At 60.2% G+C, this 23,589-nt stretch overlaps 1 protein-coding gene across 5 annotated transcripts in view; it reads left to right on the forward strand.

Annotated features, from left to right (window-relative positions):
• Positions 1-23,589, forward strand: part of ADGRL1 (adhesion G protein-coupled receptor L1) — a 90,333-nt gene that overhangs the window by 61,361 nt on the left and 5,383 nt on the right. For all 5 annotated transcript variants that reach the window (XM_075121706.1, XM_075121705.1, XM_075121704.1 and 2 more), the window contains 16 exons: positions 7,247-8,047; positions 9,459-9,773; positions 10,643-10,746; positions 11,066-11,251; positions 12,855-12,893; positions 14,050-14,233; positions 17,317-17,439; positions 17,521-17,726; positions 17,989-18,159; positions 18,760-18,969; positions 19,377-19,597; positions 21,326-21,392; positions 22,079-22,170; positions 22,365-22,533; positions 22,790-22,918; positions 23,392-23,488. In XM_075121706.1, the coding sequence (XP_074977807.1) occupies positions 7,247-8,047; positions 9,459-9,773; positions 10,643-10,746; positions 11,066-11,251; positions 12,855-12,893; positions 14,050-14,233; positions 17,317-17,439; positions 17,521-17,726; positions 17,989-18,159; positions 18,760-18,969; positions 19,377-19,597; positions 21,326-21,392; positions 22,079-22,170; positions 22,365-22,533; positions 22,790-22,918; positions 23,392-23,488 (3,114 nt within the window). The remainder of the gene's footprint in view (positions 1-7,246; positions 8,048-9,458; positions 9,774-10,642; positions 10,747-11,065; positions 11,252-12,854; positions 12,894-14,049; positions 14,234-17,316; positions 17,440-17,520; positions 17,727-17,988; positions 18,160-18,759; positions 18,970-19,376; positions 19,598-21,325; positions 21,393-22,078; positions 22,171-22,364; positions 22,534-22,789; positions 22,919-23,391; positions 23,489-23,589) is intronic.

Genomic DNA, 23,589 nt, shown 5'->3' on the forward strand with positions numbered 1-23,589 from the left:
AGGTTTCTAGTTTAATGTAAGTACCAGGGCAGGGAGAAAATGAGATTTTTCTAACGAGCATTGGGGCTGTCAGAGGCAGCAGTAGGAAGCCAGTAAATTAACAAATTGATAATTGCTTAAGAGACCACAGCAAAAAAAAAAAGCCAGGCTTGATTCTTTCCAATCCATGTTTTTCTCTCCTTCTCTCGGCTTATTTTGTATTTCCAAATGCACTGGGGTGGGGAGGGCGGGGGCAGATATATATTTATTTTTGCTGGGGGGGCTAAACGTGCTTTTTTCCCACAGGTCCAGCAAGGATCCCATGGTTCTGGGGCGTTAAAAACCTTCCTGATGTGGCTTTTTTTGTTTAAGTTGATTGCTTCCTTGTCCATTTCGGCCCCGGCTGCCTCAGACTGTGGACAGCCCACTCCCATCCCCTGTGCGCCCAGGAGGGATAGAAACCAGCTAACCCACCCTCACCCCGTCTTTAACAATGTGTTTCTCCTCCTCCTCCTCCCGCCAGGAGCCCTCCATCCATCCCACCTCACCACCCCCAGCCTGGGCTGTGGGGCCAGCCCAACTGAACCTGTGAGTCTGAGAGAGGAGCCTATGATCACCCAGAGTGGGACAGGAATGGGGTCAGATCACACCGCTGGGGCTAGAGCCCCCAGCATGGCCCAAACCCCCCCAGCACCCGCGCTAAAGAGCAACTCTGCTGGTTTGCACTAGCTGTAGATCCTTTATCCCTCCATGGCCTGTGCCACAAGAGGGCAACGCACACAACCGCACACACATACTCAGATGTGTATGCACAGAACACAGGACACCCTGCACACATATGGCAACATGCATGCCTGTGGGAACACGCACTCACACGCCAAAAAGCAAGCACAGATGCACCCACCGGAACACCCCCCCCCATGCGTGTCCATGCACTCACAAAGGAACACGCATGCAAACATGCCCGCATACACGGGAGCACATGCATCGCAATATACGTACCCATGCACACACACTCTCTGATTGCATCCCCCCATGCAGCTCTCCCTCGACTCTCAGAGCATTGGCCTGGATTTACCCCTAGCTCCGGATCTGGGTTTACCCCAGGCCCAGGGAACCTGGGCAGCAAAGGTGGGCCGAGGGTGGCACCCGATGATTGAGACGGGAGTGGGCGGGTTACAAATTTCAGAGCAGATGCAAACACTCCGGAACTGCCCCCCGACCCCTGGCTCAGAGGAACCAGCGCCAGCTGGCTAACATCAGGAACTGAGGGCATCCCCAGCACTGGCCTCGGGGCAGGTAGGGGATGGCATCTCCCCTCTTCCCCCAGGCATGCATCCCTGTCTCTCTGCTGCCCCTGGCTGGCAGGAACTGGGCAGTGCATGAGGCAGGTTGGATGGGAGCCGCTCTAGGGCAGTGCAGGGAGCAGGTGGGGTTGAGAGCAGGGAAAGGCCCAGGGCTGCCAAGGGCATGAGGATGAGCCCAGAGGGTCCCCACAGCTGGAGCTCACAGGTTCAGGGGGAAAGGTCCCACATCCCGCTCCAGCTCGTCCTACCAGGCTCTTCCCCCCCCCCCTGCCCCCGCTGCCACCCCCAGCTCGATAACAACCTTCTGTGCTGGCAGAGGAACCGTGGCTCAGATCCTGGCTGGAGACCCGCGTGTGTGTAACTCCCATCGGGGTTCAATGGACACACTGGCCATGCTAATGCAGGAGGGACACCCCGGCGTGGGGCCTGGACCTGCCTCCCCCGGCTGTAATGATTCCATGCAGGGGGGGATGGGCCTTGAGCAGGTCAACTCAGAGCTCAGCCCCCTGCTCTGCCCTTTGGGGGGCGCGGGGAGCTGGATCAGGCTGTCAAAAGGAAAGAGGCATCCCGCTGAGTTGGTAAGGCTGGAATATGGACTAGATGGGGCTGCCTGGGATTAGATTAGATTAGATTAGATTAGATTAGATTAGATTAGAGGGGGTGTCTGGAGTAGGTGGATTGCCATCTCCCCAGCTTTCCCCCATCCTCCAAATTAAATGGGAGTTTGCACCTAAGCACAGAGTAGGGTCAGTGGTGACTTGATCACAGCACGTGGGGAGGACGGAGCCAGGGAGGAAATGTGGCCCAGCGGTTAGGGGCTCGAGATCCAGGGTCAGCTCCCTGCAAGACTCCCTGTGTGACAGGGCAAATTCCTCAGTCTCTCTGGTTTGTGCGGTGGTAGCACCCAGGTGCCCCAATCACAGCCCAGGGCCCCATCATGCCAGGCGCTGTACAAACCCACAGCAGAAACTAAGAAATAATAGTACTTGCCTCTCACAAGTGTAGTGGGAGGACCGATCTATTAACGACTGGGAGGTGCTCAGCTACTGTGTGAATGGGGCCATAGAGCTTAGGTAGAGGGGTGATGTGTATGGAGATGGATGGAGCGAGCAGGGGGAATGAGGGTGGCTGAATAGAGAGGTGGGGGTGTATCAGGATAAGTACATAGAGGGGAGTGTACAGGGATAGGGATAGGTAGATGGAAAGTCTGGGGATGGATGAATAGGTATAGGATAGGTAGGGGGTGTATAGGGATGGATGAATAGAGGTGTGTGTACAGGAGTATATGGGGGGAATATGGGCATGGTTGGATAGAGGGACATATACAGCGATAGGTAGAGGCTGTCTGTGGATGGATGAATAGAGGGGGTGTGTACAGGAATAGCTGGGAGAGTATGAGGATAAGTGGTTGGAGGGGCATGTTCAGGGAAAGGTAGGGGGTGCATGGGGATAGGTGGGTGGGGGTGTGTACAGGGATAGGTAGGGGGTGCATGGGGATAGGTGGTTAGAGCGGTGTGTACAGGGAAAGGTAGGGGGTGCATGGGGATAAGTGGTTAGAGGGGTGTGTACAGGGATAGGTAGGGGGTGTATGGAGATAGTGGGGTATGTACAGGGATCGGTAGGGGTAGATGGGGATAGGTGGCTAGAGGGCTGTGTACAGGGATCAGTAGGGGGTGTATGAGGATAGGTGGCTAGAGAGTATGTTCAGGGATAGGTAGGGAGTGGATGGGGATAGGTGGATAGAGGGGTATGTAGAGGGATCGGTAGGGGTGTATGGGGATAGGTGGATAGAGGGGTGTGTACAGGGATCGGTAGGGGGTGTATGGGGATAGGTGGATAGAGGGGTATGTAGAGGGATAGGTAGGGAGTGGATGGGGATAGGTGGATAGAGGGGTGTGTACAGGGATCGGTAGGGGGTGTATGGGGATAGGTGGATAGAGGGGTGTGTAGAGGGATCGGTAGGGGGTGGATGGGGATAGGTGGATAGAGGGGTATGTAGAGGGATAGGTAGGGAGTGGATGGGGATAGGTGGATAGAGGGGTATGTAGAGGGATCGGTAGGGGGTGGATGGGGATAGGTGGATAGAGGGGTGTGTACAGGGATCGGTAGGGGGTGGATGGGGATAGGTGGATAGAGGGCTGTGTACAGGGATCGGTAGGGGGTGGATGGGGATAGGTGGATAGAGGGGTATGTAGAGGGATCGGTAGGGGGTGTATGGGGATAGGTGGATAGAGGGGTATGTAGAGGGATCGGTAGGGGGTGTATGGGGATAGGTGGATAGAGGGGTGTGTACAGGGATCGGTAGGGGGTGTATGGGGATAGGTGGATAGAGGGGTGTGTACAGGGATCGGTAGGGGTGTATGGGGATAGGTGGATAGAGGGGTGTGTACAGGGATCGGTAGGGGGTGGATGGGGATAGGTGGATAGAGGGGTGTGTACAGGGATCGGTAGGGGTGTATGGGGATAGGTGGATAGAGGGGTGTGTACAGGGATCGGTAGGGGGTGGATGGGGATAGGTGGATGGGGGCATGTACAGTGATAGAAAGGGGGCTAGGTGGATAGAGGGGTATGTACAGGGAGATGGGGATAAAGGGGCGTGTACAGGGGTAGATGGAGAGGGTTGGATGGGTGCATAGAGGGGCGGCGTTGGTGGGGCAGACAACCCATTGTGTCCAGTTGCGGGGACCTCGCTGAAAAGAGGAAGGGGGACGGGGCGAGATGCAAGGATGGCTGGAGGCCTGGAAACCTGCCTTGGCGAGAGCGTGTAGGAGCTTCAGCTCCAGGCTTATGGGAGAGCCGGGCCGAGGTGACTCGATCACAGCCACGGGCAGCGAGCAGGGGGCTGGTCAGTCTCCCCGACAAAGGCAAAGCAAGAGCCAGCGGCTGGAAGCTGAGTAAATTCAGACTGGAAACACAGGGCTTGTTTTTAGCTCTGATGGGGAATTACCCGTTGGCTTAATGGCGAAAAGGCTGGGGCGGGTTGTCCCTTACTTGAGCTAGACGGACACTGTGTCTAGGGAGAGATGGGGGGGCGGTGAACAAGGATAGATGGATGGACAGACTGGCCCAAGGGTGAGCAGCAAACCCAGATATGGAACCCAGGGGTCCCGATTCCCAGCCTGTCTGCTCCATTTACTAATCTCGCTCCAGGAGACTGTTTTGTGATTAGAGCGGGAGGGGCTGGGAGCCAGGACTCCTGGGTTCTGTGCCTGTCTGTGGGCGGGGAGAGACCTCCCAGGGTCCTGTCGCCCAGTCCCCTCATGCCAAAGGCTCCTGCTGTGATTCTCATCGGTCCAAACACCCACAGCAAGGGGCAGGCAGCAGGTGCAGTGACCAGGAGGGGGTAAATTCCTCCGGGGGCCAGCAGGGGGTGATGTAGCTGGCAGTCTGGGTCCGCCAGGGAATTATTGCCGGGAGATTCCCTCTGCCGTACGTGCCAGAGCCTGACGTGTGGCCGCAGGGCTCCCGGCTTGGCATAGCCAATTGGACTGGAGCCTGCTGGCCCCACGGGCACTCGGCCCACCCTGCGCGCCAAACCAGAGCAGAGGATTCGCTTGGCGCTGGATCGGGCCCCTCCAAGCCCCGGCGATGCCGGGATGGCTGCCGGCCATGGCCCTTTCCCCATCCCACCCCCGCCAAAAGGTGGTGTCTGCAGCGGGCAAGGGATGAATGGGCCCCGTCTGGGGGAGGCAAATGGGAGACGGGCTGGGCATGGATGCAGGGGGGTGTGGGGCCCCCAGGGCCAGCCGCCCCACCCTGACAGGGTGCTTGATCCCCCCCCCTTACACTCCCAGCCCCAAGGGAGGCGGTGCCATTCGTACTGACTCCACCTCCGGTTGACTCTGTCTCCCCCTCTGGCCGCCTGGGGATTTGCGTCCAATCCCGTCCCGTTCAGCACCTGCGATCGCTGGTGCGGATCCTCTGCTCTGGCCCGTGGCTTCATTTCTTTCCTTGCAGCACTAACCCACCCCACCCCCGTTTTCTTCCCCAGCCTCTCTCCAGCTGCCCGGACACACCCGGAGGACGGTCGCGCCTGCCCCCCGCCCCCCACCTTCCCCGCTCCGTTTTTCTCGCTAACAGCTTTTCCTCTTGGCTCAGAACCCAAGATCCTCCCAGGGTCATGTCTGGGTCGGGGGGGGGGGTCTGCTCACTGTCTCACCCCACCCCCTCCATCTCCCCCGGCTGTCACTTCACCACCCCACCCCATGTGCACCAGTTCTCATGACTCATGCTGATCTGAATCAAACCTGGCTGTTAAGGTCACTCCAGAGGCATCCAGGGCGGGGCGAGATGTGGGAGCGTGGGGGGGCCTGGGGCTGGGGGTGGGGAGCAGACCAGACTGCTTTGATCTTCTATCGTCCTTCCATCAGCTGTTCGTCCCAGGAGGGAATCCGGCACCGTCTGCTAACCCCACAGGCTGCTGATCCCAGAATCTTTCCAAGGGGCAGGATCTCTCTGCAGGGCTCTACACTAACCCTTCCCTGCCCCCCAGGGCCATGGGACACCCCCTTAGCCCCCCACGCCCAGCGAGACGTCAGCTGGACACAGGATCCCAACCGGGGCTCTGCCGCTATTCCTTTTGAATTGGCAAAATGTTGGATCTTTTGCTTTGCTTATTTTTCATTCCAACTGTGTGTCCCCACCCCCAAATCGGTGTCACTCCAACCAATGTGTAGGAACAGGGGCTAGAGGGGGACGCGTCCATTACCCACCCATCCCACCTTCCGAGGGGAAAGGATTTCTCGCCTGAAGAATATCTGGCGACAGAGGGAGAATCTGGAAGAATGTTAACCAGAGGGGAGTGGGGTCTAGTGGTTAGAGCCAGGGGAGGGGGGCTGGGAGCCAGGACTCCTGGGTTCTATTCACAGCTGTGGGAGTGTAGCCTAGTGATTAGGGTCAGGGACTGGCCATCAGGATTTCTAGATTTTATTCCTACATCCTCGAGGAAGTGGGATCCTAGTGGAGAAATTGGAGGGGCTGGAAGTCAGGACTCCTGGGTTCTATCCCCACGTCTTCCACTTACTTCCCTTTGAAGGAAGTCACTTTGTTCCTCCGTGCCTCAGTTTCCCCACCTATTAAAATACAGATTATAGTGCTGACCTGGCTCCCAGCCAGGAGGGAGACTCAGCTAAGAGCTAGGCAGGGTCCTTCCAACCACCGGCTGATTGCTTGCTGACTTTTCACCAGCATTCTTCATTTACCGGAGCTAAGCTGGGGTCCCTCCAAGAAACCCTGCACCACAAAGCTGGGGACCCGAGTCTGTGCACCCTGCAGCCTGGGCAGTCATTGGCAAATGGGCCAGATCTCATTGCTCCATTGGAGTCCATGTGACCCTGCCCAGCAGAGGGTCTGCCCCTCCCGACAGCCCTTTCTGACGCGGTGGCATTTCACCCGCACTTTGTGCCAGCGTAAATGAATCACCCCTGGTGCAGGGTGGCAGGGACCCGGCCGTGTCCCGTGGCATTCGGGCTGGCTGTGAAACCAGACCTGGTTCCAGCAGGGCCTGCCCGGCCCATGCCCGGTCCCTCGACAGCCGGGGCGGCTGACCCCAGCTCTCTGGAGCAAGTGACCACGCTGTCTTTACGCTGAGATCGGCAGGCCACACCCTTCCAAAGTCTTTTCTTTCTTTAGATCTGGGTTCCCCCTCCATCCCCTGTCCTTCACAATGCCCCCCCAGCCTTCCCACGCCCCCCAAAAAGTACCCCCCAAGCACTCTGCCCAGTAACAGAGATGAATCACCCATGACTGCAGCTGATCTGGGAACCGAGAGTTGATTTTCATTCCTCCAGCCAACAGCCTGTTACAAATTTATTCTTTCTTCTCTTTTCTCTCTTCCTTTCTCTCTCTCTCTCTCTCTCTCTCTCTCATTCTATCGCTCACTCACTCTCTTGATCCTCCTCTTCCTCCCTTCCCACTTGCCCCAATCTCCCTCCCCTCCCTGCTCCCTCCCCCCCCCCCAGTATTCGTTTGCCCGGGGACCCTACAGAAGGTGCTGGAGGCCACGTCCACCCACGAATCGGAGCATCAGTCGGGCGCCTGGTGCAAAGACCCACTGCAAGCCGGCGACCGGATCTACGTCATGCCGTGGATTCCCTACCGGACGGACACGCTGACGGAGTACGCCTCGTGGGAGGACTACGTGGGCGCCCGCCACACCACCACCTACCGCCTGCCCAACCGCGTGGACGGCACGGGCTTCGTGGTGTACGACGGGGCCGTCTTCTACAACAAGGAGCGGACCCGCAACATCATCAAGTACGACCTGCGGACCCGCATCAAGAGCGGCGAGACGGTGATCAACACGGCCAACTACCATGACACCTCGCCCTACCGCTGGGGGGGCAAGACCGACATCGACCTGGCGGTGGATGAGAACGGGCTGTGGGTCATCTACGCCACCGAGGGCAACAACGGGCGCCTGGTGGTGAGCCAGCTCAACCCCTACACCCTGCGCTTCGAGGGCACCTGGGAGACGGGCTACGACAAGCGCTCGGCCTCCAATGCCTTCATGGTGTGCGGGGTGCTGTACGTGGTGCGCTCCGTCTACGTGGACGACGACAGCGAGGCCGCCGGCAACCGGGTGGACTACGCCTTCAACACCAACCTCAACCGGGAGGAGCCCGTCTCGCTGGCCTTCCCCAACCCCTACCAGTACGTCTCCTCCGTGGACTACAACCCCCGTGACAACCAGCTCTACGTCTGGAACAACTACTTCGTGGTGCGCTACGCCCTGGAGTTCGGGCCCCCCGACCCCAGCACGGGTGAGCGCAAGCCACCCCCCCCCTCCCCACTGGGCACCGCCAGCCCCTCGGGGGGGGCAGGGCTTGTGAGGGAGGGGAAAGACGGGCAGCACCCCTAGAGCTAGGAGAGCTGCCCCCAATGGTGGGGTCACAGCCCGGCCCCCACCAGTGCGGGAACCCAAATGTCTGCTCTCCTCGGGTGGAGGAGGGGGCGCAGCCCTTCAGAACTTGGGGGTTTGGGGGCTATTGCGGGGGAGGCTCATAGCAGTGGGGGGGGTTGGCTGGAGATGTCTGGGGGTTGGGGGGGCCGCTGGGGGACCTCGGGAGGGCTCAGAGCTCTGTGTGGAGTTCAGGAGGTGGAGGGTCTCAGTGAGGGGGTTTGCAGGGGGCGGTGGGGGGCTCCAAGGGAGTCAGAGTTATGGGGGGGCTCTGTAGGATTTGGGCGGGCTCAGAGGAGCCTGTAGAGGAGTCTGGAGGGAAACTGTGGTGGATCATCACTGGGGGGTGGATCTCATGGGGAGGGGCCCACAGGGGCTCATGCGGAGGTGTCTCAGCGACTTGGGTGTGTGGTGTCAGGGGGCCTGGGTGGGGGAGAGGGTCTCAGGTGTGTGTGTGGGGGGGGGCTGTTGGAAGGGTCGAAAGGGGGTGCAGCCCAGGGGGGCAGGTGGAAGGGGTGCAGGTGGAGGGTGGGAGGGATTACCCGGGAGTGTGTGGGGACTAAAAGGTGTGCAAGGGGGGGAAATAGGGGTGTGTGGGAGGGGAGGGAGGAGTTCAGGGTTGTGCATGATCGTGTCTGGGGGAGGGGAACCAGGCATGTGCAGAGGGTCCATGGAGCCAGGGGATGTTCAGGTTGGGGGTTCCCACGGCTGTGCGTGGGGATGGGGGGCTTTGGGTAGAGGGTTCCCAGGACCATAGCGGGGGTGGGGAACTGGTGGGGGGTTCCCAGGGCCATGAGGGAGTAGGGGACTCAGGAGGTTCCCAGAGCCATGGGGGCAGACTCGGTGGGTTCCTAGGGCAGGAGGGAGGGAGGAGGGGGACTCAGCGGGGTCCCAGGGCCATAGGTGGGTGGGGGATTGGCGTGTCCTGGGCTGTAGGGAGGGAGCGGGACTCAGGGGGTGTCCCAGGGCTGTAGGGAGGGAGGGGGACTCTGCTGGTTCCCAGGGCTGTAGGGAGGAATGTAGGGAGGACTCGGGGGGGTCCGAGGGCCATAGGAAGGATAGGGGACTCGGGGGTCCCAGGGCCATAGGGAGGAAGGGGGACTTGGAAGTCCCAGGGCCATGGGGGGAGACTTAGTGGGTTCCTAGGGCAGGAGGGAGGGAGCAGGACTCGGGGGTGGGGGTGTCCCAGGGCCATAGGGAGGAAGGAAGACTCGGGGGTCCCAGGGCCATAGGTGGGGTGTCTGGGTCTCTAACCTCCCTCCTCCCGCCCCCAGGCCCTGTCACCTCCACGCCACTCAGCACCACCACCACGGTGCGGCCCACCACGGTCACCACCACGGCCTCGCCCGCCGCCACCACCACGGTGCGCAGGGCCCCCCTCACCACCCACCCCATCGGCGCCATCAACCAGAAGGGCACGGAGCTGCACCCCGTCACAGCCGCCGCCCCCAGCACCCGCAAGCCCCCCTCCTCCAACCAGCACGTCTCCCCCGAGCTCTTCTGTGAGCCCAAGGAGGTCAGACGGGTCCAGTGGCCGGCCACGCAGCAGGGCATGCTGGTGGAGCGGCCCTGCCCCAAGGGCACCAGAGGTAACGGGCGGCTGGGGGGGGCAGCGGGATGGAGTGGCAGGGGGCATTGCCCCCCTCAGAGTCTGCCGGCCAGCAGGGAAGATGAGGAGAGTGGGGTCTAGTGGGTAGAGCAGGGGGCTAGGTGCCAGGACTCCTGGGTTCTCTCCCTATCTCTGGGAGGGGAGTGGGCTGCAGTGGTTACAGCAGGGTCGGGTGCCAGGACTCCTGGGTTCTCTCCCTATCTCTGGGAGGGGAGTGGGCTGTAGCGGTTACAGCGGGGTCTGGGTGCCAGGACTCCTGGGTTCTCTCCCCATCCCAGTCCCTGTCTCGCTGAGCTGGGCAGCATGGGGCTGTGTGGTGACTGCATGGTGCCGATGCGCTGGGGTGGGGGGGTCAGCGCTTCACAGCCAAAGCCCGTGGCCACCTCCCATCTGCCCCGTCCCCACATCTCGCTGGCCCTGCCCCTCTGTGCTGGAGCAGGGGTTTCCCTGCACTGGGGAGCCAGTCTGCGGTGCTTATCTGCTTCGAGGGGCCATGGTCAGCCGAGGGCTGTGGCCCCGACACAGGGGCTGGTGGGGAGACACACCCCTGTTTCTTCGAGCTGCCATGGGAGTGCTCCCTCCACTCATAGCTATAGCAGGGCCTTTATACCCTCTGCCAGCCTGACCCCTAGAGGGCGACGTGGCCACGCAAAGTGGGGGACTGCTGCCTCTTCAGGCACTGCACCCCCCAGAGCAGAGCCCCCACCCCCAAAGTGCACGTACCCCTTGGGGGCGTGGATGGGCACTGCCTACACTGGGGAATCAGGGGCTGGGCTAGGCTGACAGGGGGCCCCGGCCATCTCCCTTCTCCCCTTCTCTGGTGCCTCCCGCCTCCCTCTCTGCCCGCAGGCATCGCCTCCTTCCAGTGCCTGCCAGCCCTGGGGATCTGGAACCCGCGTGGCCCCGACCTCAGCAACTGCACCAGCCCCTGGGTCAACCAGGTGGCACAGAAGGTACCGCTGCTCCCCCTTTCCTCCACCCTCCCTGTGCCCCCCATACTCTCCTTTCTGCTTTGGGGGGGCATCGCTCGCACCCTATGTGGGAGCTGGGGGGCATCACTCATACCCTACAGAGTGGGACGCGGGGCATGGCTTGTACCCTACAGAGGGCCTGGGGGGAGAGCATGGTTCGTACCCTATGGGGCGGGATCTGGCAGGTCGCTTGTACCCTGTGGGGCGGGGCGAGGGGCACTTCTACCCTGTGTGGGGAGAACTGGGCCTGGCACCCGGCTCCCCGGGGCTAAGCAGGGTCTCTTCCCCCTTGTCCCGGCAGATCAAGAGTGGAGAGAATGCGGCCAACATCGCCAGCGAACTGGCGCGGCACACACGGGGACCCATCTACGCTGGCGACGTCAGCTCCTCTGTCAAGCTGATGGAGCAGCTGCTGGACATCCTGGACGCCCAGCTGCAAGCGCTGCGCCCCATTGAGAGGGAGTCGGCTGGCAAGAACTACAACAAGGTGTGGGCGGGTGGGAGTCAGGGCTCCTGGGTTCTATCACCCACGGGGACCTTGGGCGAGTCACTGCCGCCATTCTGTGCCTCAGTTTCCCCACCTGTAAATGAGGATAATGCTAGCCAGGCAACAGGCTGTAGGGAGGTGTCCATGCAGCTTAGCTCTGGGGCACCCAGGCTGTGGGTGCTCTGGGAGCGCCTGTGTGGGTAACCCCCTACGGGGGAGCCCTATGGAACCACGCCCCCGGCCCCATGTGCCAGGGCATCTCTCACATCCCATCACACAGAGAAAGGTCCCTTCAGGGCATCTGCATCCCGGTCTATTCCTCCGTGCCAACCCCTGCGGTGTCCCCATGCGGAGCCGTTTCTGTATGATGATATCATCATGATTTCTTAATGGTGACATCATGATGTACGACGACGTGAGGAGGTCTTTGTGATGTCATCACATGCTGCTGTGATGGGCTGGTGCCCACTTGTGAAGTCATGACATGCCCTGTGACAGGAAGGCATCTATTTGTGAGGCAATCACATGGTGCCGTGACGGGAGGGTGCCCACCTGTGATGTCATCACATGGTGCCGTAATGGGAGGGTGCACACCTGTGATGTCATCACGTGGTACCGTAATGGGAGGGTGCCCACCTGCGATGTCATCTCATGATGCCATGATGGGAGGGTGCCTATTTGTGATGTCATCACATGGTGCCGTGACGGGAGGGTGCCCACCTGTGATGTCATCACATGCCATCAGGACATGAGGCGTCCTACTGGAGCCTCCTACGTTATGTCACAATATGACGACAGGTTTTGTGACACTGCGTCACATCACGAGATGACAACTCTTCATCCGACGCCACGACGTGGTGACGTTCCTTCAGGACCTTATCCCGCTGGGGCACGGTCTGCTGTCCCACCGTCGCTGGGGGTCCAGCCCGCTGGGTCACAGTATGATGCCCTCTTCAGGGGTCGTTCTTCTCACAAGCCACTGGCAGCCGGCTGGCTTTTGAAAGCCTGGGCCCCCCCACGCACTCAAGGGGTCCCAGCAGGAACTGGCGACAGGCACCATTGCACTCAGCTAATTATCAGCTCATTACCCAGTGGTTATTGGCTAGTTATTGAACAATGGTTGGCTAATTATCAGCTAGTTAGCCAGTGGTTATCGGCTAGTTATTGGCTAGTTACTCAGTGATCATCAGCTAGTTATCCAATGGTCATTACTTCTAATTATCAGCTAGTTATCCAACGGTTATCAGTTAGTTACCTAATGGTTATTGGCTAGTTATTGGCTAGTTACTCAGTGGTTATCAGCTAGTTACCCAATGGTTATTGGCTAGTTATTGGCTAGTTACACAATCATTATTGGCTAGTTACCCCATGGGTATTGGCTCGTTGTCAGCTAGTTACCCAATGGTTATCGACCGGTACCTGTGACTGACACTGGGGCTAGCAGGGATCTGATGCAGATTTGGCTCCAAGGCCCCAAGGTGGGAACGTATCCTGGAGAATCAAAGCCCAGGCCCTCGGTGCTGGGATCTGGCCCTGACCTTGCCTTCTTGTCTGTTCCCTGCTTTCCTCCCTGCTCTGTGTTCCGGGTGTCTGGCGCCTTCAGATGCACAAGCGAGAGCGGACCTGTAAAGACTACATCAAGGTGAGTGGCGGGGCTCCAACCCTAATCAGCCCTGCAGCTGGCCCCCGAGAAACCGCCACAGATGGGCAGCTAGTTACGGGGTTCTTGGCCCTGAGAGTGCCCTGCTCTTACACTAGGTTGCCAGCTACATAACTGATTTCAGGAGGGTTACTCCAGATTTACACCGGGGACTGAGTGGGGAGTCAGCCCCAATGGAGTTAGTTTGTATTTACACCACAGAGGGAGAGGGGAATTGTGATGGGATCCTGGGGTACAACCTGGAACTGTGGGACCACTGTGCCCCCCTAACTGTCCAGCCTGAGCTGTCTCATACAAAGCTATGCCAGTGACAAGCAGCAAGTGATCCAGGCGCTTTGATCACTCAGCCATCAGCACGTGGAGCCTCACACCCAGTAAGACTGTGTGAATGCTCCCTGAGCCACTCTTGAATTGTACAGAGAGAGGCACCAGCCAGTAACCCCAGCCCCTGGCCTTGCACCCCAGAAATATACCATCTTACACTGCTCAAGACACCCTTGGACAGTGCAAGCTCATTAATTAGTTCACCACTCCAACAAAAGGCTCATGGATCTGCAACAGCCCTTGTTAACCTGAGCTGAGATTCCCCCAGCACTTTAACCAAAACCGCACTGTTTTAGGTCAAATATAAACCAGATTTGTTAACTACAGGGAGACCGACTGTAAGTGATTAGAAGTAGCAGACATAGAGATCAACGATAGTAGCCGGCATTGAGATCCAAATTTGTTACCTGAGAAATAAAAACAAATTTTCCATCTAAACTCTAGAGACTGAGCAAGATCGTCAGTCTGCCAACCCCAGCTTGGCAGAGGTGGATCCCCCGTTCCAGGGCTAGCTATTGGCCAGGGGAGACATGGAGAGACACCCACTCACCCCCTAGCCCTGAGCCAAGCAGGCATCGGGAGGAGGCAGAGCAGTTGCTCCGGGTGGGGTAGGGGTAGCTCTGGTGCCCTGGGGCATCGGGCAGGCAGTCTGGGGGGGCGAGAGAGGGGGCTGTGGCTGTAGAGGGGAATTTGCCCCGCCCGAGGAAACCCCGGAGTCTGTCTGAGAATCCCCGTTGGCTCCCAGCCCTGGCTCCCCTCTCGGGTGTGGGGCCCAGCACGGGGCTGAGCCGTTTCACACCCGCCTGCCCCCCAGGCTGTGGTGGAGACCGTGGACAATCTGCTGCGGCCCGAGGCGCTGGAGTCGTGGAAGGACATGAACGCCACGGAGCAGGTGCACACGGCCACCATGCTGCTGGACATCCTGGAGGAGGGCGCCTTCCTGCTGGCCGACAACGTCAAGGAGCCCGCACGCTTCGTCACCAGCCGGCAGAATGTGGGTGAGTGGCCCCCACGCCGCCACCACCCAGACACCTGGGTCCTCCAGGGATCAGTGGAGGTAGTGATGTGGGGGGCAGGAACGCTCATCCCAGCCCAAAAAGGCAGAGACCCCAATAATACCCTTGTATCCCCAGCGTCCTGGTCCTCAAGAGGCAGAAGGGAAAGCTGATTCTGGGTCAGGCCTCTTCCCTGGATGCCTGGGTCCTCTAGGGTTAGGGAGGTGGAAGGTGGTCCGCAAGGCCTAACCTGGCCTGCAGTGGCAGAGACCCCAATATCCCCACTACCAATAGGCAGGAACCAATAGGCAGGTAGGGAAGATGACCTTGAGCTTGGCCTCTTGCCTAGATTCCTGGGTCCTCCAGGGATTGGATCGGTGGGTGACCCCTATTCACAGCATGGCAAGGTGGGTCTGGTGGATGGCTGGGGCAGCTGGTGTTTCTCAGAGCAAACTCCACTCATGTGCAGGACAGATGTGTGTGCGATGCAAGTGCAGGATAGATGCATGTGCAATGTGTGTGCAGAACAGATGTGTGTGCAATGCATGTAGGACGGCTGCATGTGCAGGATGGATGCATGTTCGATGTGTGGGCAGGATGGATGCACGTGTGGGATGGACGCGTGTGCATGTGATGCATGTTCAGAATGGATGCGTGTACAGGATGGATGCATGTGCGAAGTGTGTTCAGGACAGATGAATGTGCAGGATGGATGAGTGTGCATGTGATGTGTGTGCAGGACAGATGCGTGTGCAATGCACGGGCAGGATGAATGCATGTGCGTGCGATGAGTGTGCGGGTAGGACGGATGTGTGTGCAGGGGGGAGGCAGGACGGATGCGGGTGCAGGACGGATGCATGTGTGAGATGGATGCTTGTGCAGGATGGATGCGTGTGCAATGCACGGACAGGATGGATGCATGTGCAGGGCGGATGCAGGATGGATACATGTGCGGGATGGATGTGTGTGCGATGCATGGGCAGGATGGATGCGTGTGTGGGACAGATGTGTGTGCAGGGCAGATACAGGATAGATGTGTGTCTGTGCAATGTGTGTGCGGGACGGATGCGTGTGCGATGCATGAGCAGGACGGATGCTTGTGTGGGGCAGATGCGGATGCAGGACGGATGCATGTGCGTGCGATGTGTGTGCAGGATGGATGTGTGTGCAGGACGGATGTGTGTGCATGCGATGCATGTGCAGGATGGATGCAGATGCAGGACGGATGCGTGTGCGTGTGATGTGTGTGCAGGACGGATGCAGATGCAGGACGGATGCGTGTGCGTGTGATGTGTGTGCAGGACGGATGCGAATGCAGGACGGATGCGTGTGCGTGCGATGCGTGTGCGGGACGGATGCGTGTGCAGGACGGATGCGGATGCAGGACGGATGCGTGTGCATGTGATGTGTGTGCAGGACGGATGCGTGTGCAGGACGGATGCAGATGCAGGAGGGATGTGTGTGCGTGCGATGCGTGTGCAGGACGGATGCGGATGCAGGACGGATGCGGATGCAGGACGGGTGCGTGTGCGTGCGATGCGTGTGCGGGACAGATGCGTGTGCAGGGCGGATGTGTGTGCTTGCGACGCGTGTGCGGGACGGATGCAGATGCAGGACGGATGCGTGTGCGTGCGATGCGTGTGCAGGACAGATGTGTGTGCGTGCGATGCATGTGCAGGATGGATGTGTGTGCGTGCGATGCGTGTGCAGGAGGGATGTGTGTGCGTGCTATGCATGTGCAGGACGGGCGTGCGATGCATGTGCGGGACAGATGCGTGTGCAGGATGGATGCAGATGCAGGAGGGATGCGTGTGCGTGCGATGCGTGTGCGGGACAGATGCGTGTGCAGGACGGATGCGGATGCAGGAGGGATGCGTGTGCGTGCGATGCGTGTGCAGGACAGATGCGTGTGCAGGACGGATGCGGATGCAGGACGGATGCGTGTGCGTGCGATGCGTGTGCGGGACGGATGCGTGTGCAGGGCGGATGTGTGTGCTTGCGACGCGTGTGCGGGACGGATGCAGATGCAGGACGGATGCGTGTGCGTGCGATGCGTGTGCAGGACAGATGTGTGTGCGTGCGATGCATGTGCAGGATGGATGTGTGTGCGTGCGATGCGTGTGCAGGAGGGATGTGTGTGCGTGCTATGCATGTGCAGGACGGGCGTGCGATGCATGTGCGGGACAGATGCGTGTGCAGGATGGATGCAGATGCAGGAGGGATGCGTGTGCGTGCGATGCGTGTGCGGGACAGATGCGTGTGCAGGACGGATGCGTGTGCAGGACGGATGCAGATGCAGGAGGGATGTGTGTGCGTGCGATGCGTGTGCAGGACGGATGCGGATGCAGGACGGATGCGGATGCAGGACGGGTGCGTGTGCGTGCGATGCGTGTGCGGGACAGATGCGTGTGCAGGGCGGATGTGTGTGCTTGCGACGCGTGTGCGGGACGGATGCAGATGCAGGACGGATGCGTGTGCGTGCGATGCGTGTGCAGGACAGATGTGTGTGCGTGCGATGCATGTGCAGGATGGATGTGTGTGCGTGCGATGCGTGTGCAGGAGGGATGTGTGTGCGTGCTATGCATGTGCAGGACGGGCGTGCGATGCATGTGCGGGACAGATGCGTGTGCAGGATGGATGCAGATGCAGGAGGGATGCGTGTGCGTGCGATGCGTGTGCGGGACAGATGCGTGTGCAGGACGGATGCGGATGCAGGAGGGATGCGTGTGCGTGCGATGCGTGTGCAGGACAGATGCGTGTGCAGGACGGATGCGGATGCAGGACGGATGCGTGTGCGTGCGATGCGTGTGCGGGACGGATGCGTGTGCAGGACGGATGCGGATGCAGGACGGATGCGTGTGCGTGCGATGCGTGTGCGGGACAGATGCGCGTGCAGGACGGATGTGTGTGCTTGCGACGCGTGTGCGGGACGGATGCGGATGCAGGACGGATGCGTGTGCGTGCGATGCGTGTGCAGGACGGATGCGGATGCAGGACGGATGCGTGTGCGTGCGACGCATGTGCGGGATGGCTGGGCTGCGTCGCTGAGGCAGCACGCGCCCCCCCTCACGGCTCTCCCCCCACAGTGCTGGAGGTGACGGTGCTGAACACGGAGGGGCAGGTGCAGGAGCTGGTCTTCCCGCAGGAGTACGCCAGCGAGAACTCCATCCAGCTCTCGGCCAAAACCATCAAGCAGAACAGCCGCAATGGTGAGTAGGGGGGCCAGCCCCCGCCCTGGGCCCAGGGGGGAACCCCAGGGAGCGCCCTAACCGCCGCCCTCTCCTCCCCAGGGGTAGTCAAGGTGGTCTTCATCCTCTACAACAACCTGGGCTTCTTCCTCTCCACCGAGAACGCCACGGTCAAGCTGAGCGGGGAGGCGGGCGCCCCCAGCCCTGCCCTGGTCGTCAACTCGCAGGTCATCGCCGCCTCCATCAACAAGGAGTCCAGCCGCGTCTTCCTCATGGACCCCGTCATCTTCACCCTCTCCCACCTGGAGGTGAGACATGCCCCGGCCACCAGGGGGTGCTGGGCTGCTGCCCCCAGTATCCTGGCTGTGCCTTGTCCCCATACACACCCCAGCCTGGCACCAGGGGGCGCTGCGCTGCTGGGGTGCTCTCAATGAGAATCTGGACGCACGAATTCCAGTGTATCCCTCCATCCTTCTATGCCCACCCACCCCTGTCCCTGGGTCCCCTGTGATGCTCGAGCTCCCGTCACCCCCACTGTCACTGACGCGTCCCCCTGGCTTCTCCTCACAGGCGAAGAACCACTTCAACGCCAACTGCTCCTTCTGGAACTACTCGGAGCGCTCCATGATGGGCTACTGGTCGACGCAGGGCTGCCGCCTGGTGGAGACCAACAAGACGCACACGACCTGCGCCTGCAGCCACCTCACCAACTTCGCCGTGCTCATGGCGCACCGCGAGATCGTAAGGGCCTCGGCTCAGGGGCAGGGCAGGCATCGGGGGCACCTCCTCGCGCAGCCCTCGGCTCGCTGTGTGTCCCCCCCCGTTGCTGTTCTGTGCGTGCTGTGTCCCCCCCTGCCCCCCAGTGGCTGGTCTGTGCGTGTTGTGTCCTTCCCCACCAGCGGCTGGTCTGTGTGCACTGTCCCTCCCAGTGACTGATCTGCGTGCGCTGTCCCCTTCTAGTGGCTGGTCGGAGGATAACGGCCTACTGCTCCTTTGCAAGTTGCAGAACGTCCCAGCTCCAATCCCCGCTGACGGCACCTGCTGGGGCGTGGGGGGGAGGGAGTCAGCAAAGGGGCAAAGAGGAAGGAGGGTGCAGGAGGCAATGGCAGAGGTGGGGAGGATGCATCTTTGAATTGTCCAGGTTAGGAGGAGGGGGGAGAATCCCCAGGGGGGATGCGGGGGAGCCAGGAATGGGGAGGATCCCTGGTGAGAAGGAGGAGGGGTGCCTGGAGGGGAGCACCCCAGGGTGCAGGGGTGAGCTCCGGCTCTGGGCAGGGGCTTCCCCGCAGCACAGCAGCCCCGGGGGCACCCGTCCTAATCCCCCTTCTCCTCCCGCCCCAGTACCAGGGCCGCATCAATGAGCTGCTGCTGTCGGTGATCACCTGGGTGGGCATCGTCATCTCGCTGGTGTGCCTGGCCATCTGCATCTCCACCTTCTGCTTCCTGCGCGGGCTGCAGACCGACCGCAACACCATCCACAAGAACCTCTGCATCAGCCTCTTCCTCGCCGAGCTCCTCTTCCTCATCGGCATCGACAAGACGCAGTATGAGGTGGGGCCCAGACTCATCCTGCCCTGGCCGTCACAGCTGACCCCAGGGCCCCAGCGTGGCGCTGGGAGGCACTGTGCTGCAGGAATGGCCGGCCGGGCATTTATTCCACCTCTCCTAAAAGCTCCCTGCAGTTTCATTCTGGGGTCCCATCTTTCATTATTGTGTTGCTGTAAGGCTCTTAAACAGGCCCCGCGTTCCACCCCAGAGGCAGCTGCATCTCAGCGCCGGGTGAGGGATCTCTGTATACACAGCCCCCGCGTCCCACCCCAGAGGTGGCTGCATCTCAGCACAGAGAGGGGGATCCCTGTATAAACAGCCCCCACATGCCCGCACCCCAGAAGTGGCTGCATCTCTGCACTGGGCGAGGGTGTATCGCTAACCCCCTTGTCCCTCTTCCCCCTCCCCAGGTCGCCTGCCCCATCTTCGCGGGGCTGCTGCATTACTTTTTCCTGGCAGCCTTCTCCTGGATGTGCCTGGAGGGCGTGCACCTCTACCTCATGCTGGTGGAGGTCTTCGAGAGCGAGTACTCCCGCAAGAAGTACTATTACCTGGGCGGCTACTGCTTCCCGGCCCTCGTGGTGGGCATCGCCGCCGCCATCGACTACCGCAGCTACGGCACCGACAAGGCGTGAGTGCCGGGGTCGGGGCTAAGGCCCTGATGGGGCCGGAGCGCTGGGGGCGGGGCTGAGGCACTGATGGGGTGTGAGTGCTGGGGGCGGGGCTAAGGCACTGATGGGGCGTGAGTGCCGGGGGCGGGGCTAAGGCACTGATGGGGCATGAGTGCCGGGGGCGGGGCTAAGGCCCTGATGGGGCGTGAGTGCCGGGAGCGGGGCTAAGGCCCTGATGGGGCCGGAGCGCTGGGGGTGGGGCTGAGGCACTGATGGGGCGTGAGTGCCGGGAGTGGGGCTAAGGCCCTGATGGGGTGTGAGTGTCAGGGGCAGGGCTAAGGCACTGATGGGGCATGAGTGCCGGGTGCGGGGCTGAGGCACTGATGGGGTGTGAGTGCCAGGGGCGGGGCTAAGGCCCTGATGGGGCATGACTGCTGGGGGCGGGGCTAAGGCACTGATGAGACATGAGTGATGGGGTGGGGGTCGGACTAAGGCAGGAATGGGGCGTGAGTGGTGGAGGGTGGGGCTATGGCACAAAGAAGGCATGAGTGCTGGTGGGTGGGGCATGAATGCCCAGATGGGCAGGGCTATGACGCCAATCGGTGTGAGTTCCAGCAGCAGGTTGGATAAAAATTGATATTAAAAAATTTAAAATCTCATTTTTGAAATTAATTCCCTCTTTCTCTATAAAAACAAAGCTATTCAAAACTGAATTTGAAATCGACAAACTGATGTTAAGGCCTAACAATAATAGGCAGCATTAAACATTTGCTGCCAAACTTTAAAGACAGTCAAACCCTCTGAATGGGTGGAAGCCACTGGCTCAGCACCTGGAGCTGGAGTTTGCTGAAGAACTAAACCAACTTGTGACAGCAGTAGCCTCGTCTGTGTCCTTCCTTGCATTTTATCCAATGAGTTCAGCTCAGTTCGTTCAAAGTTGAAAACCCAGCTGGGAGCTGAAAACGCAGGACAGCTTGTTTTGCTTTTCCAATCTGTGAATAAAACCAAGTGTGAGAGGATGAGATCTACTAGTTCTAAAATCTCGACGTTCAGGGTGACCAGCAACAATCACTTTGATTCATTAACTCCGGATAATACTCCCTTCATTTAATAAATTGGTTTGGTTTAAATGCAAACCAGGGTTTGAGAAATTTGCTTTTTCCCCAGCACGTTTAAGGGAGTTTTAAGCATTTTTAAAATTGTTCCTTTTTAATTGAATTCCAATTTCCAGCCCAAGGCAGCTTGACACAAATCCCAAGTAAAAAATGACTCTGGTGAATAAGAAATGCATCATTCACCATTTTCTAACATCATACAAAAATGTAAAGAGCAAGAGTCTAAAGAAGCTATGAAGAAGTCTATGAAGCTATAGACTTGCTTAAATAAATTCTGCTAGATCAAGTGAATCGCCCTGCTTAGCAAGCCCAGTGGAGTGTAACAGATACATTTAGATGCAAATCAACATGTGTTAAGTGTTTCCATCCAATGAGTCTTCACCGTCCTTCAGGAAAATACCAAAAAAGTACAAACCCGTATGCTCTGGCCAGGGTCAGGGCACTGGCATTGATGTGGCATGAGTGCTGAAGCACATGGGGGAAATCCAGAGTGGTCCTTGTGCCCCACAGCTGTTGCGGGGGCTTCTCTGCAGTGCCCAGCCTCCTCGGGCGGCCCCAGAAGGGGTGAGGGAGATTTGGGGGCCATCAAGTCAGCTTGTCTGTAGCTAACACTCCCTCCCTCACGTCCCACAGCTGCTGGCTCCGAGTGGACAATTATTTCATCTGGAGCTTCATCGGCCCCGTCTCCTTCATCATCATGGTGAGTCCGGAGATGCTGTGGGGGGAGTGCAAAGGTGGCCCAGCACCCACAGTGTGACAGGCTGTTCCCCCAGCCTCAGGCAACCCCCCCCAGGAAGGGATCAGCATCATTATCCCCACTGCCAAGGCAGGGATAGAACCCGGGAGTCCTGGCTCCCAGCCCCACCTGCTGTAACCACTAGACCCCACTCCCCTCCCACAGCCAGGGCTAGAATGCTGAAGTCCCAGCCACTCCCACCTGCTCTGGCCACTGGCCCCTCACACAGCAGGGGGCGCTCTCTCCTAAGTTTAACCCCAACAGCCCAGCCCAGAGCTCTTAGTCAATTTGCCCTGGCTCTGATCTGTCCCTGGGTAAAGCCCCCCTGGAACCCACTAACCCCCAGAGGGGAATAAGTGGCCATTTGAGCCGTATCCTGGCTCACAGAAATGGGGCTCAGACAAACAGCAAAAGAAACCCTCCTATAGCCCTTCTCAGAGTGGGGCAGAGACACAACCCCTCCCAGAGGGGGCAGAGGGGTCATGGGGGGAGAGGCAGAGACACAGACCCTCCCAATGTGGGGCAGTGGGGGAGGGATTGCATGAGTGTTAGGGGGAGATGAGGCCTCGCAGCCAGCAGGGGTAGAGGGCCGGGGGGGCAGGGGGCGGGTCTGCTGCAGAGCTGGGGTCTCACGGCTCCCCCGCCCCCAGGTCAACCTGCTCTTCCTCATGATCACGCTGCACAAGATGAGCCGCAGCACGGCCGTGCTCAAGCCTGACACCAGCCGCCTGGACAACATCAAGTGAGTGAGGCCCGGGTCAGCAGGTGCTGGGGTCCCCCCACTGACACCCCCGCCCCCAGGGGAGCTGGGGACACACTGCACTGGCCACAGCCCCAGCTGGACAGGGCACGGGTGACCCCCGAGGGGGCTGCATCTCAGCACTGGGCGAAGTGTGTGGAGGATGCCATGGGCAACCCTCTGCCTCTCCCCCGCAGGTCCTGGGCGCTGGGCGCCATCGCTCTCCTCTTCCTCTTGGGACTCACCTGGGCCTTTGGCCTCCTCTTCATCAACAAGGAGTCCATTGTTATGGCCTATCTCTTCACCACCTTCAACGCCTTCCAGGGCATGTTCATCTTCGTCTTCCACTGTGCCCTGCAGAAGAAGGTCAGGCAGTGCCCTCGCCCAGGAGAGGGGCACCGGCAGAGCAGGGGGGAGCCCAGGGCTGGTGTAGCAGGGGGCTGCGGGTCGGGAGTGAGGGGCACCGGCAGAGCTGGGGGGGAGCCCAGGGCTGGGGTAGCAGGGGCTGCGGGTCGGGAGTGAGGGGGACCAGCAGAGCAGGGGGGAGCCCGAGGCTGAGCTAGCAGGGGGTCTCCCAGCCCTGTGCACTAACCCTGGTTGCCCCCCCGCCCCCCCCCCACAGGTGCACAGGGAGTTCAGTAAATGCCTGCGTCACGCGTCCTGCTGCCTGCGCAGCCCCCCAGGGGCCACACTTGGCTCCCTCAAGACTTCAGCCATTCGGAGCAACAACCGCTACTACACGGGCACGCAGGTACCGGGGGGCGGAGCCCTGCCTGAGCTGGGGGGGCACAGAGCCCTGCCTGGGCTGGGGGGACGGGGGACGGAGCCCTCCCTGGGCTGAGGAGGGGATAGAGCCTTCCCTGCGTGGGGGCCAGGGGGACGGAGCCCTCCCTGGGCTGGGGATGGGATCGGAGTCGGGGGGGGGGGGGAAATGGGGACAGACATACAGAGCCCTCTCCTAGGGCTGGGGACAGACGGACAGAACCCAGCCTAGAGCTGGGATGGGATGGGGGGCGGGGGACAGAGCCCTCCCCTAGGGCTACAGGTGGACAGACAGAGTCCCCCCTAGGAGTGGGAGCAGGGCCGGGGGGAGGTGCTACACGCTGTCTCAAGCAGGGCTGGGGTCTCTGGGGGTGGGACAGGCAGCCAGGGGTGTCAGTGTCTGAGCTCCCCCCCATGACAAACACCCACGCCCCCAACCTTCCCCCCCCGTATCTCTCACAGAGTCGGATCCGGAGAATGTGGAATGACACCGTCCGGAAACAGACGGAGTCGAGCTTCATGGCGGGGGACATCAACAGCACCCCCACCCTGAACCGAGGTGAGACGCCCCCACCCAGCACCCCCTGCCCAGCACCCCCATGCAGCACCCCCACCCTGAACCGAGGTGAGACGCCCCCACCCAGCACCCCCTGCCCAGCA

Source organism: Caretta caretta, chromosome 20 (assembly GCF_965140235.1).
Source record: "Caretta caretta isolate rCarCar2 chromosome 20, rCarCar1.hap1, whole genome shotgun sequence".
Taxonomy (NCBI): Eukaryota; Metazoa; Chordata; order Testudines; family Cheloniidae; genus Caretta; species Caretta caretta.